This window comes from Heterodontus francisci, chromosome 42 (assembly GCF_036365525.1).
Source record: "Heterodontus francisci isolate sHetFra1 chromosome 42, sHetFra1.hap1, whole genome shotgun sequence".
Classification (NCBI taxonomy): Eukaryota; Metazoa; Chordata; class Chondrichthyes; order Heterodontiformes; family Heterodontidae; genus Heterodontus; species Heterodontus francisci.
The window spans coordinates 2532389-2547622 of NC_090412.1; the positions used below are offsets into that span (position 1 = coordinate 2532389).

The window sequence follows — 15234 nt, forward strand, 5'->3', positions numbered from 1 at the left end:
GGGGAAGTCACAGATTCATTATGGCACAGATAGAGGTCATTTGGCCCATCGGGTCCATACTGGCTCTCTGTTGAGCAATCCAATCAGTCCCGTTCCCCTGCTCTATCCCTGTAGCCCCACAAGTTCATTTTCCTCAGTTGCCCATCCAATTTCCTTTTGAAATCATTCATCGTCGCCACTTTCACCGCTATCAGACAGCGAGTTCCAGATCATTACCACTTGCTATGTAAAAATGTTCTTCCTCACATCCCCCTGCATCATTTGCTCAAAACCTTCAATCAGTGTCCCCTACTCTTTGTACTATCAACTAATGGGAACAGCTTTTCTTTGATAACCTTAACCTGTCATGTACACCTCTATCAAATCTCCCCTCAAATTCCTTTGCTTCAAGGAGAACAACCCAAAGCCTCTTCAACCTAACCTTGCAGCTAAAATCCCACATCCCTGGAACCCTTCTGGTAAATTTTCTCCACACCCTCTCAAGGACCCTCACATCCTTCCTAAAGTGTGGTGACCAGAACTGGATGCAACATTCTGGTTGTGGACTAACCTGAGCTTTATAAAGGTTCAGCATAACTTCCTGTTGTACTCAATGCCTCTGTTTATGAAGCTGAAAATCCCACATGCTTTGCTAACTACACTCCCAGTATATCCTGTCACCTTCAAGGATATGTGCACACATGGTCCCTCTGTCCCTGCACACTCTTTAGAACTATATCATTAAGTCTGTATTGCCTCTCCCTTTCCCATCTGCCAAAATGCATCAACTCACACTTGTCTATATTAAATTCCATCTGCCACTTGTCTGCCCATTCTGCTAGCCTATTTGTGTCCTGTTGCAATCACTTTGTAACATCCTCACTGTCTGGCACATCTCCAAGTTTGGTATCATCGGCAGATTTTGAAATGTTATTCTGTATTTCAATATCCAAGTCATTTATTATATTAATGAAAAAAAGCAGTGGTCCTAGCACTGACTCTTGGGGAACACCACTGTCTACCTCCTCCACTCTGAAAAACAACCATTTACCACGACTCACTGTTTTCTGACCTTAAGCCAATTTGTTATTCAGTTGGACACTGGTCCTCGCTTTCTTAAAATCTATATAGACAACATCGACTGCATTCCCTTCATGAACCTTCTCTGTTACTTCATCAAAAAATTCAATTGGATTAATCAAGCATATTCTGCCTTTTACAAATCCGTGCTGGCTCTCCTGAGTTAACTTAAACCTCTTGAAGGTCCTGTTGATTTTTTTCCCTGATTGTTGTTCCTAAAACCTTACCCACCACTGACATTAAAGTGACCAGCCTGTCATCGTCTTCTTTGGCCTCCTCATCTCGAGAGACAATGGGTAAGCGACTGGAGATGGTCAGTGGTTTGTGAAGCATTGCCTGGAGTGGCTATAAAGGCCAATTCTAGAGTGACAGGCTCTTCCACAGGCGCTGCAGATAAAATTGATTGTCGGGGCTGTTACACAGTTGGCTCTCCCCTTGCGCTTCTGCCTTTTTTCCTGCCAACTGTTAAGTCTCTTCGACTCGCCACACTTTAGATCCGCCTTTATGGCGGCCCACCAGCTCCAGCGATCACTGGCAACTGACTCCCACGACTTGTGATCAATGTCACAGGACTTCATGTCGCGTTTGCAGACGTCTTTAAAGCGGAGACATGGACAGCCGGTGGGTCTGATACCAGTGACGAGCTCGGTGTACAAAGTGTCCTTGGGGATCCTGCCATCTTCCATGCAGTTCACATGGCCAAGCCATCTCACACGCCACTGGCTCAGTACGGTGTATAAGCTGGGGATGTTGGCTGCCTCGAGGACTTCTGTGTTGGAGATATGGTCCTGCTACCTGATGCCAAGGATTCTCCGGAGGCAGCGAAGATGGAATGAATTGAGACTTCGCTCTTGGTTGACATACGTTGTCCAGGCCTCGCTGCCGTAGAGCAAGGTACTGAGGACACAGGCTTGATACACTGGAACTTTTGTGTTCCGTGTCAGTGCGCCATTTTCCCACACTCTCTTGGCCAGTCTGGACATAGCAGTGGAAGCCTTTCCCATGCGCTTGTTGATTTCTGCATCGAGAGACAGGTTACTGGTGATAGTTGAGCCTAGGTAGGTGAACTCTTGAACCACTTCCAGAGCGTGGTCGCTGATATTGATGGATGGAGCATTTCTGACATCCTGTCCCATGATGTTCGTTTTCTTGAGGCTGATGGTTCGACCAAATTCGTTGCAGGCAGCCGCAATCCTGTCGATGAGTCTCTGCAGACACTCTTCTGTGTGAGATGGTAATGCAGCATCGTCAGCAAAGAGGAGTTCCCTGATGAGGACTTTCTCTACTTTGGTCTTCGCTCTTAGACGGGCAAGGTTGAACAACCTGCCCCCTCATCTTGTGTGGAGGAAAATTCCTTCTTCTGAAGATTTGAACGCATGTGAGAGCAGCAGGGAGAAGAAGATCCCAAACACTGTAGGTGCGAGAACAAAGCCCCGTTTCACGCCACTCAGGATAGGAAAGGGGTCTGATGAGGTCCCGCTATGCTGAATTGTGCCTTTCATATTGTCATGGAATGAGGTGATGATACTTAGTAGCTTTGGTGGACATCCGATCTTTTCTAGTAGTCTGAAGAGACCACGTCTGCTGACGAGGTCAATGGCTTTGGTGAGATCTATGAAAGCAACGTAGAGGGGCATCCGTTGTTCATGGTGTTTCTCCTTTAGCTGGTGAAGGGAGAACAGCAATGGTGGATCTCTCTGTTCGAAAGCCACACTGTGCCTCAGGGTAGGCACGCTCAGCCAGCTTCTGGAGCCTGTTTAACGCGACTGGAGTGAAGACTTTCCCCACTATACTGAGCAGGGAGATTCCACTGTAGTTGTTGCAGTCACCACGGTCACCCTTGTTCTTATAGAGGGTGATGATATTGGCATCGCGCATGTCCTGCGGTACTGCTCCCTCATCCCAGCACAGGCAAAGCAGTTCGTAGAGTGCTGAAAGTATAGCAGGCTTGGCACTCGATTATTTCAGGGGTAATGCCGTCCTTCTCAGGGGCTTTTCTGCTGGCTAGAGAATCAATGGCATCACTGAGTTCCGATTTTGTTGGCTGTATGTCCAGCTCATCCATGACTGGCAGATACTGGGCTGCATTGAGGGCAGTCTCAGTGACAACATTCTCCCTGGAGTACAGTTCTAGGTAGTGCTCAACCCAGCGGTCCATTTGTTTGCATTGGTCAGTGATTGTGTCCCCTGATTTAGACTTGAGGGGGGCGATCTTCTTGATGGTTGGCCCAAAAGCTCTCTTAATGCCATCATACATTCCTCTGATGTTTCCGGTGTCAGAGGCCAGCTGAATATGACTGCATAGGTGTTGCCAGTCGTCATCTGCACAGCGCCTGGCTGTTCCTTGTGCAGCACTTCTGGCTGCTTTAAGTGCTATGGATGTTAACTTGCTGGGAGCCTTCTTGTAGTTCAACAGTGCAATGCACTTAGAGGCTATGACAGGTTCCAGCTCTTCAAAGTGAGATTGAAACTAGTCTGTATTCTGCTTCACATGATTGCCATAGGTGGTCACAGCTCAGTCATAGATGGCGTCTCTGATGTGGGCCCACTTGGTCTCTGCATCCCCTGTAGGAGTGTTTTGAAGGGCTTTTTCAAGTGAATTTAGAAACTTATGTAACAGCTGTGGATAAGAAATTCTGCTAGTGTTGATGTGTGGGTGGCCCTTCTGCTTGGAGTGATGCAGCTTCTTTGGTTTGAGTCTAACCTTGCTGCACACCAGGGAGTGGTCAGTGTCGCAGTCCGCACTGTGGAAGCTGCGCGTGATTTGAACACTGTTTAAAGAGGCTCGCCTAGTGACGATGAGGTCCAGCTGGTGCCAACGACGTGATCTTGGGTGCCTCCAAGAAACCTGGTGACAGGGTTTAGTATGAAAGAACGAGTTGGTGATAGAGGTTGTGATAGGTACACAACTCAAGCAGTCTCTGTCCATCCTCATTCATCCTTCCAATGCCATAGCGCCCGAGGCAGGAGGGCCATGAGTCATAGTCGGCCCCAACCCTGGCATTAAAGTCCCACCAGGAATGTCCTTACACGTATTCTTGAATAATAAGCCACTCTCTAATCCTGGGGTACCTTCTCGTATCTAGGGAAGATTATGGCAAGCCCTTCTGCTATCTCTACGTCCACTTCCTTTAGCAACCTGGGATACAAGCCTTGTGGAACAGGTGACGTATAGACTCGCAGCATTGCTAGCCTTTCCAATACATCCTTCCAATCAATTTTCACCCCGTTGATTGCCTCCACCATCTCGGCTTCTACCAATACTTTATCAACATCCTCTTCCTTGGTGAACACTGTTACAAAGTACACATTAAGCATCCCTGCCCTGTGCTTCTAAGCATATATCATGCTTTGTCCATTTCACCTCTTACTACTTACATGTAGTAAACTTTTAGTAAACTTGTATTCACCCATTGATATCCACAGATGCCCAGGAGATGTACTTTTTGTTCAAAGTAAATCCCCAACCCCATTTTAGAGAGAGAAAATAGAACATTTACAAGAATTCTGTTGAATTTTTCAAAAAGAAGCATCCATTTTCAAGCTAACAGCAGTTTCCTGCAATCAGGTTATGAAGTCCCTCTGATGTGACAGCTTCACACTATTTTTTCCAATGGTAACATTCTCAGATCTCCCCGTTTGATAACATCGTAGAGCAACCTAACTGGGAGCTAAGTTTGACCTCAGGCTGTGGCTTGGAGAACGATATTGTCCAATAGTTTGGACTATTCTATAAAATGACAGAGTAGTCTTTCCGGTTTATTTCACGTGCTCTGGTCAGTCATTATTGCTCAGCCTCCATCTCTACTGTTAACACATCAAACTGCATTTTAGACTGGTACCCAAAGTGATGAGCATGGGGCAAACAAATTTGAAGGGAAATTTATCTAACACATGGCACTATTATACTTGGTGAGGATGGTCACAGGAAAAAAAGACTTCAGTTTCCAATTGTGCCAAAGTCATATCTCAATCAACCAGTCACGAGGATCACTTAAAGAAGCACCATGCGCCCCCCAACCCCACAAATGCACATCACATGATATTGTACCAACAGGATGAGAGTAGGAATGGGTTCCCTTCTTCAGCAATGTGGACAAGGGAACACAACTTTCCTTCCTTCACCAGAAATTGAGTTGATACTGTCTCGAACAGCAACAAATGGTTTGCAGCCTTCAGTTGGAGACCAGACTCACCAGTTGTTGTTGCAGTTGTTCAATCATCCGATCCTTTCTCTTCATTTCCTCTTGCAGCCCTTGGATCTCCCCGAGTAGCTCATCAGTCTGGCCATGAAGGAAAACAACAACAGGTCATTAGGGTATGCATGGTGAACAGTAGTGCAGATTTATCCAAATAAGTTCGGGATAATAGCAAATATATCTAAATAAAAAAGGTTAATTACAAAGTTCTATTTTCCAGTTGAGTGCTGGGGAGTTGAGTTCCATCATGGAATGTGGAGGCACAGTTGCTACATCAGCAGAAATGCTACGAACCAGCTCTCAATATTTTTAGTGAACTTGGCTCACTTAATCTAATAGCCCAATCAGACTGAGGCTTGAGTAGTCCTGTTGCCTCCCAGCTTTGCAGGATAGAGACCTGTGCTCATCAGACAGTCTCCTATAATATACCCGACAGGCTGGGCTCCCCTCTCCAGGAAAAAGACTGAAGAGGTGATCTGATGGAGGTTTTTAAAATTATGAAGGAGTTTGATAGGGGACTCAGAGATGATATACCCACTTTTGGGTAATCTAAAAGTAGGAGTCATAAATATAAGATAGTCACTAATAAATCCAATAGGGAATTCAAGAGAAACTTCTTTACTCAAAGAGAGGCTAATTATAACAATATTAGGCAGGAACTGAAGAATTTAGATTGGGGGCAGCTGTTTGAGGGTAAATCAACATCTGACATGTGGGAGTCTTTCAAATGTCAGCTGATTAGAATCCAGGACCAGCATGTTCCTGTGAGGAAGAAAGACAAGTTTGGCAAGTTTCGGGAAGCTTGGATAACGCGAGATATTGTGAGCCGAGTCAAAAAGAAAAAGGAAGCATTTGGAAGGGCTGGAAGGCTAGGAACAGACGAAGCACTTGAGGAACATAAAGACAGTGGGAAGGAACTTAAGCAAGGAGTTAGGAGGGCTAAAAGGGGTCATGAAAAGTCATTGGCAAACAGGATTAAGGAAAATCCCAAGGCTTTTTATACATATATAAAGAGCAAGAGGGTAACCAGGGAAAGGATTGGCCCACTCAAGGACAGAGATGGGAATCTATGTGTGGAACCAGAGGAAATGGGTGAGGTGCTAAATGAGTACTTGGCATCAGTACTCACCAAGGAGAAGGACTTGGTGGATGATGAGCCGAGGGAAGGGAGTGCAGATAGTCTCAGTCATCTCATTATCAAAAAGGAGGAGGTGTTGGGTGTTTTGCAAAGCATTAAGGTAGATAAGTCCCCAGGTCCTGATGGGATCTACCCTAGAATACTGAGGGAGGCAAGGGAAGAAATTGCTGGGGCCTTGACAGAAATCTTTGCATCCTCATTGGCTACAGGTGAGGTCCCAGAGGACTGGAGAATAGCCAATGTTGTTCCTTTGTTTAAGAAGGGTAGTAAGGATAATCCAGGAAATTATAGGCCGGTGAGCCTTACATCAGTGGTAGGGAAACTATTAGAGAGGACTCTTCGGGACAGGATTTACTCCCATTTGGAAACAAACGAACTTATTAGCGAGAGACAGCATGGTTTTGTGAAGGGGAGGTCGTGTCTTACTAATTTGATTGAGTTTTTTGAGGAAGTGACAAAGATGATTGATGAGGGAAGGGTGGTGGATGTTGTCTATATGGACTTTAGTAAAGCCTTTGACAAGGTCCCGCATGGCAGACTGGTGCAAAAGGTGAAGTCACACGGGATCAGAGGTGAGCTGGCAAGATGGATACAGAACTGGCTCAGTCACAGAAGACAGAGGGTAACAGTGGATGGGTGTTTTTCTGAATGGAGGGATGTGACGAGTGGTGTTCCGCTATATATAAATGATTTGGAGGAAAATGTAGCTGGCCTGATTAGTAAGTTTGCGGACGACACAAAGGTTGTTGGAGTTGCGGATAATGATGAGGATTGTCAGAGGATACAGCAGGATATAGATCGGTTGGAGACTTGGGCGGAGAAATGGCAGATGGAGTTTAATCTGGACAAATGAGAGGTAATGCATTTTGGAAGGTGTAATGCAGGTGGGAGGAATACAGTAAATGGCAGAACCCTTAGGAGTATTGACAGGCAGAGAGATCTGGGCGTACAGGTCCACAAGTCACTGAAAGTGGCAACGCAGGTGGATAAGGTAGTCAAGAAGGCATACGGCATCCTTGCCTTCATCAGTCGGGGCACAGAGGATAAAAATTGGCACGTCATGTTGCAGCTGTACAGAACCTTAGTTCAGCCACACTTAGAATATTGCGTGCAATTCTGGTCGCCACACTACCAGAAGGACGTGGAGGCTTTGGAGAGGGTACAGAGGAGGTTTACCAGGATGTTGCCTGGTCTGGAGGGCATTAGCTATGAGGAGAGGTTGGAAAAACTCAGATTGTTTTCACTGGAACGAAGGAGGTGGAGGGGCGACATGAAAGAGGTTTACAAAGTTATGAGCAGCATGGACAGAGTGGATAGTCAGAAGCTTTTTCCCAGGGTGGAAGAGTCAGTTACTCGGGGACAGAGGTTTAAAGTGCGAGGGGCAAAGTTTAGAGGGGATGTGCGAGGCAAGTTCTTTACACAGAGGGTGGTGAGTGCCTGGAACTTGCTGCCGGGGGAGGTGGTGGAAGCAGATACGATAGCGACGTTTAAGAGACATCTTGACAAATATATGAATAGGAAGGGAATAGAGGGATATGAGCCCCAGAAGTGCAGAAGGTGTTAGTTTCGGCAGGCATCAAGATCGGCGCAGGCTTGGAAGGCCAAATGGCCTGTTCTTGTGCTGTACTGTTCTTTGTTCTTTGAATACGGAACTCGCTACTACAGGGTGTGGTTGATGTGAATAGCATAGATGCATTTAAAGGGAAGCTAGATAGGTAGAAAGGAATAGAAGATTATGCTAATTGGGTTACATGAAGCAGGGTTGGAGGAGGCTCATGTGGCACAGACAGCAGAGACCATTGGGAGGAGTGGTCTGTTTCTGTGCTGTAAATGCTCTGTAATAGGTGATCCAAAAGATGTTAACCTTAAATAAACATCCATCATAACAATGAACCACTTGCCTATCACAAACATGCCACAGAAAAGCTGGATCTTAATCTAGTCTGCTAGATAGAACACAAACCCCATGGAACTGAATAAGTGCGAACTGCTGTGAAAAAAGCACAATGGAAGAACAGAGAGAGAGAGAGAGAGAAAAATCTAAATTAAATGTAATCGGATGGTAAAATAAAGCAACCAAATTAAGCAAAGAAGCCAGTATAAAAGAAACAACTGAAATAAAATATCTATTGCATTACAATGTGTTGCTGACCTTAGTAAATTAATGTTCGTCACTAATTGCACAAAGCATGGTTTATATTTCAGCTATCTACTTACGCCTCACCCACATATACTCACGTTAGCTGTTATCTTCCCTCACCAGGGTCTAATCCCTGACCGGGAAATTTACATTTTCAACACCTATGTCATCTTTAGCACTGTAATTTATTTTTAACAAAGTCTATTTTTGACTGTGGAATGGATTGATTCTTTATTCTCTTTGTATTAGCTACTTCTCGAGTGAACAGACTGACACTGTTGGATGAGGCTTACTCTCTGTGGTTGAAAAAAATTGTATGCAGGGCTTCCCATTTCCATGCATTTATATTACTGTGGTGCAGCACTTCAGTGCAGAATGCATGTCTCAGAGATTTAGTTATATACTGCCTGTGAAACATGACTGCCATTGACTGAACTTCCACGCCATGTGGAGAATATTCCAAATATAAATGACTGCCATCAGATCAGACAAGGGAAGAATAGTAAAAGCAAAAGTAAAACGGGAAAGGTAGCCAAACTATGGCTCATCAGGGAAATTAGAGATAGCATTAGATCCAAGGAAAAGGAATATAAATTCGCCAGGAAAAACAACAGACCTGAGGATTGGGAGCAGTTTAGAATTCAGCAAAGGAGGACCAAGGGACTGATTAAGAAGGGGAAAATAGAGTACGAAAGCAAGCTTGCCGGGAACATAAAAACTGACTGTAAACGTTTCTATAGGTGATTAGTGAAGACAAATGTAGGTCCCATAGAGTCAGAAACAGGGGAATTTATTGTGGGGAATAAAGATATGGCTGACCAACTAAATGCATACTTTGGTTCTGTCTTCACAAAGGAGGACACAAATATCATACCAGAAATGTTGGGGAACACAGGGCTTAGAGAGAGAGGAACTGAAAGAAATCAGTATTAGCAGAGAAATGACGTTGGGGAAATTGATGGCATTGAAGGCCGATAAATCCCCAGGGCCTGATGGTCTGCATCCCAGAGTACTTAAGGAAGTGGTCCTAGAAATAGTGGATGCATTGGTGGTCATCTTCCAAGATTCTATAGACTCTGGAATAGTTCCTACAGATCGGAGGGTAGCTAATGTACCCCCACTATTTAAAAAGGGAGGTAGAGAGAAAGCAGGGAATTATAGACCAGTCAGCCTGACGTCGGTAGTGGGGAAAATTCTAGAGTCCATGATCAAAGATTTTATAGCAGAGCACTTGGAGAAAAGTGGTAGAATCGGGCAGAATCAGCATGGATTTATGAAAGGGAAATCATGCTTGACAAGTCTACTAGAATTCTTTGAGGTTGTAACTAGTGGAGTTGAAGAGGGGGAACCAGTGGATGTGGTTTATTTGGACTTTCAGAAGGCTTTCAACAAAGTCCCACATAAGAGCTTAGCATGTAAAATTAAAGCGCATGGGATTGGGGGTAGTGTATTGCGATGGACAGAAAACTGGTTGGTGGACAGGAAACAAAGAGTAGGGATAAATGGGTCTTTTTCCGAATGGCAGGCAGTGACTAGTGGGGTACCGCAGGGATCGTTGCTAGGACCCCAGCTATTCACAATATACATTAATGATTTAGATGAGGGAACTAAATGTAATATCTACAAATTTGCAGATGACACAAAACTGGGTGGGAGGGTAAGTTGTGAGGAGGATGTAGAGAGGTTTAGGGTGATTTGGACAAGTTGAGTGAGTGGGCTAATGCATGGCAGATGCAGTATAATGTGGATAAATGTGAGGTTATCCACTTTGGTAGCAAAAACAGGAAGGCAGATTATCTGAATGGCTATAAACTGAGAGAGGGGAATATGCAGCGAGACCTGGGTGTTCTCGTACACCAGTCGCTGAAGGTAAGCATGCAGGTGCAACAGGCGGTCAAAAAGGCAAATGGTATGTTGGCCTTCATAGCGAGAGGATTCGAGTACAGGAGCAGGGATGTCTTGCTGCAATTATATAGGGCCTTGGTGAGGCCACACCTGGAATACTGTGTGCAGTTTTGTTCTCGTTATCTGAGGAAGGATGTTTTTGCTATAGAGGGAGTGCAGCGAAGGTTTACCAGACTGATTCCTGAGATGGTGGGACTGACATATGAGGAGAGATTGAGTCGGTTAGGATTATATTCACTGGAGTTTAGAAGAGTGAGGGAGGGATCTCATAGAAACCAATAAAATTCTAACAGGACTTGACAGGGTAGATGCAGGAAGGATGTTCCCGATAGTGGGGGAGTCCAGAACCAGGGGTCATAGTCTAAGGATACAGGGTAAACCTTTCAGGACTGAGATGAGGAGAAATTTCTTCACCCAGAGAATGGTGAGCCTGTGGAATTCGCTACCACAGAAAGCAGTTGAAGCCAAAACATCGTATGTTTTCAAGAAAGAATTAGATATAGCTCTTGGGTCTAAAGGGATCAAAGGGTATGCAGTGAAAGTGGGAACAGGTTACTGAGTAGGATGATCAGCCATGATCACAATAAATGGTGGAGCAGGCTTGAAGGGCTGAATGGCCTATTCCTGCTCATATTTTCTATGTTTCTAAGAATTGCCTGATCCGATATCGATGTGAGGCCAGTTGTTAATACGTTGTTCTGATGTTAACGAATTTGGAAGCATTCAAGTGTAAGCAGCGAAGTCCTCAATTAATGCACATAGGTGTGCTTGCAGTTTCATACACATACAGATCCATGATCAACAGAGAGCCGTATCTACTTCTTCACTTGTAAGAATATATGTATATATTACTAGCACTGTTGGCAAATCACAGAGAGATGTAAACATAATAGGGTAATAATAGTAGGGGATTTCAACTTCCACAATATTAACTGGAATAGTCTTAGTGCAAAAGGCTTAAAGGGGGCGGAATTCTTAAAGTGCGTACAGGAGAGCTTTTTGAGCCATCACGTAGAAAGTCCTATGAGAAAGGGCGATACTGGACCTAATCCTAGGGAATGAAGCTGAACAAGTGTAAAAGTGTCAGTGGGGGAGCATTTCAGGGATGGTGACCATAACTGTAAGATTTAAGGTAGTTATGGAAAAGGACAAAGATGGACCGGAAATAAAGGTACTGAATTAGGGGAAGGCTGATTTCAATATAATAAAATAGGGTCTGTCCAAAGTGGACTGGGAGAAGTGACTGGTAGTAAAGTCGACACCAGACCAGTGGGAGTCATTCAAAAAGGAAATAGTGAGAGTTCAGGGCCAACATGTTCCAGTAAAGGTGAAGGGTAGGACCAACAAGTTCAGGGAGCCCTGGATGTCAAGGGATATAGAGGATTGGATCAGGGGAAAAAAGGAGGCTTATGGCAGATTCAGAGTGCTGAAAACAGCGGAGGCCCTAGAGGAGTATAGAAGGTGTTGGTGGGGGGGTTCTTACAAAAGTTATTAGGAGAGCGAAGAGGGAGCATGAAAAAACACTGGCGGGCAAGATAAAGGAAAATCCAAAGGCATTTTATATTAAGGGCAAGGGGTTAACCAGGGAAAGAGCAGGGCCCGTTAGCGACCTCAGTGGCAATGTGTGTGTGGAGACGGAGGATGTAAATGATTACTTTTCATCTGTGTTCACAATGGAGAAGGACGATGCAGGTGTCCAGATCAGGGAGGGGAATTGTGATATACTTGAACACATTAGCATTGAAAGGGAGGAGGTATTAGCAGTTTTAGCGGGCTTAAAAGTGGATAAATCCCCGGCCCAGATGAGATGTATCCCAGGCTGTTCTGTGAGGCAAGGGAGTAGATTGCAGGGGCTCTGACACAAATTTTAAAATCCTCTCTGGCCACAGGAGAGCTACCAGAGGACTGGAGGACAGAGAATGTGGTACCATTATTCAAGAAGGGTAGCAGGATAAACCAGGTAATTACAGACCAGTTAGTCTAACATCAGTGGTAGGGAAACTATTGGAAAAAATTCTGAGGGACAGAATTAATCTCCACTTGGAGAGGCAGAGATTAATCAAGGATAGTCAGCATGGCTTTGTCAGGGGAAGATCATGTCCAACAAATTAGATTGAATTTTTCGAGGGGTGACCAGGTGTGTAGATGAAGGTAAAGCAATAGATGTAGTCTACATGGGTTTCAGTAAGGCTTTTGATAAGGTCCCGCATGGGAGATTGGTCAAGAAGGTAAGAGCCCATGGGATCCAGGGCAATTTGGCAAATTGGATAAAAAATTGTCTTAGTGGCAGGAGGCAAAGGGTGATGGTCAATGGTTGTTTTTGTGATTGGAAGCCTGTGACCAGTGGTGTACCGTAGGGATCGGTGCTGGGACCCCTGATGTTTGTAGTGTACATTAATGATTTAGCTGTGAATATAGGAGGCATGATCAGTAAGTTTGCAGAAGGCACAAAAATTGATGGTGTCATAAATAGCGAGGAGGAAAGCCTTAAATTGCAGGATGATACAGATGGGCCGATAAGATGGGCAGAGCAGTGGCAAATGGAATTTAATCCTGAGAAGTGTGAGGTGATGCATTTTGGGAGGACTAACAAGGCAAGGGAATATACAATGGATGGTAGGACCCTAGGAAGTAAAGAGGGTGAGAGGGACCTTGATGCACTTGTCCATAGATCACTGAAGGCAGCAGCACAGGTAGATAAGGTGGTTAGGAAGGCATATGGGATAAAGAACAAAGAACAAAGAAAATTACAGCACAGGAACAGGCCCTTCGACCCTCCAAGCCTGCGCTGATCCAGATCCTCTATCTAAACATGTCGCCTATTTTCTAAGGGTCTGTATCTCTTTGCTTCCTGCCCATTCATGTATCTGTCTAGATACATCTTAAAAGACGCTATCGTGCCCGCGTCTACCACCTCTGCTGGCAACGCGTTCCAGGCACCCACCACCCTCTGCGTAAAGAACTTTCCACGCATATCCCCCCTAAACTTTTCCCCTCTCACTTTGAACTCGTGACCCCTAGTAATTGAATCCCCCACTCTTGGAAAAAGCTTCTTGCTATCCACCCTGTCTATACCTCTCATGATTTTGTACACCTCAATCAGGTCCCCCCTCAACCTCCGTCTTTCTAATGAAAATAATCCTAATCTGCTCAACCTCTCTTCATAGCTAGCGCCCTCCATACCAGGCAACATCCTGGTGAACCTCCTCTGCACCCTCTCCAAAGCATCTACATCCTTTTGGTAATGTGACGACCAGAACTGGAGGCAGTATTCCAAATGTGGCCGAACCAAAGTCTTATACAACTGTAACATGACCTGCCAACCCTTGTACTCAATACCCCGTCCGATGAAGGAAAGCATGCCGTATGCCTTCTTGACCACTCTATTGACCTGCGTTGCCACCTTCAGGGAACAATGGACCTGAACACCCAAATCTCTCTGTACATCAACTTTCCCCAGGACTTTTCCATTTACTGCATAGTTCACTCTTGAATTGCATCTTCCAAAATGCATCACCTCGCATTTGCCCTGATTGAACTCGATCTGCCATTTCTCTGCCCAACTCTCCAATCTATCTATATTCTGCTGTATTCTCTGACAGTCCCCTTCACTATCTGCTACTCCACCAATCTTAGTGTCGTCTGCAAACTTGCTAATCAGACCACCTATACTTTCCTCCAAATCATTTATGTATATCACAAACAACAGTGGTCCCAGCACGGATCCCTGTAGAACACCACTGGTCACACGTCTCCATTTTGAGAAACTCCCTTCCACTGCTACTCTCTGTCTCCTGTTGCCCAGCCAGTTCTTTATCCATCTAGCTAGTACACCCTGGACCCCATGCGACTTCACTTTCTCCATCAGCCTACCATGGGGAACCTTATCAAACGCCTTACTGAAGTCCATGTATATGACATCTACAGCCCTTCCCTCATCAATCAACTTTGTCACTTCCTCAAAGAATTCTATTAAGTTGGTAAGACATGACCTTCCCTGCACAAAACCATGTTGCCTATCACTGATAAGCCCATTTTCTTCCAAATGGGAATAGATCCTATCCCTCAGTATCTTCTCCAGCAGCTTCCCTACCACTGACGTCAGGCTCACAGGTCTATAATTACCTGGATTTTCCCTGTTACCCTTCTTAAACAAGGGGACAACATTAGCAATTCTCCAGTCCTCCGGGAGCTCACCCGTGTTTAAGGATGCTGCAAAGATATCTGTTAAGGCCCCAGCTATTTCCTCTCTCGCTTCCCTCAGTAACCTGTGATAGATCCCATCCGGACCTGGGGACTTGTCCACCTTAAGGCCCTTTAGAATACCCAACACTTCCTCCCTCCTTATGCCGACTTGACCTAGAGTAATCAAACATTTGTCCCTAACCTCAACATCCGTCATGTCCCTCTCCTCGGTGAATACCGATGCAAAGTACTCGTTTAGAATCTCACCCATTTTCTCTGACTCCACGCATAACTTTCCTCCTTTGTCCTTGAGTGGGCCAATCCTTTCTCTAGTTACCCTCTTGCTCCTTATATATGAATAAAAGGCTTTGGGATTTTCCTTAACCCTGTTTGCTAAAGATATTTCATGACCCCTTTTAGCCCTCTTAATTCCTCGTTTCAGATTGCGCCTACATTCCCGATATTCTTTCAAAGCTTCGTCTTTCTTCAGCCTCGTAGACCTTATGTATGCTTCCTTTTTCCTCTTAGCTAGTCTCACAATTTCACCTGTCATCCATGGTTCCCTAATCTTGCCATTTCTATCCCTCATTTTCACAGGAACATGTCTC

The 15234-nt window shown here is 45.0% G+C and overlaps 1 protein-coding gene across 8 annotated transcripts in view; it reads right to left on the bottom strand.

The window, feature by feature from the left end:
* Positions 1–15234, bottom strand: part of LOC137355388 (serine-rich coiled-coil domain-containing protein 2-like) — a 636521-nt gene that overhangs the window by 136088 nt on the left and 485199 nt on the right. For all 8 annotated transcript variants that reach the window (XM_068020385.1, XM_068020383.1, XM_068020384.1 and 5 more), the window contains one exon: positions 5256–5342. In XM_068020385.1, the coding sequence (XP_067876486.1) occupies positions 5256–5342 (87 nt within the window). The remainder of the gene's footprint in view (positions 1–5255; positions 5343–15234) is intronic.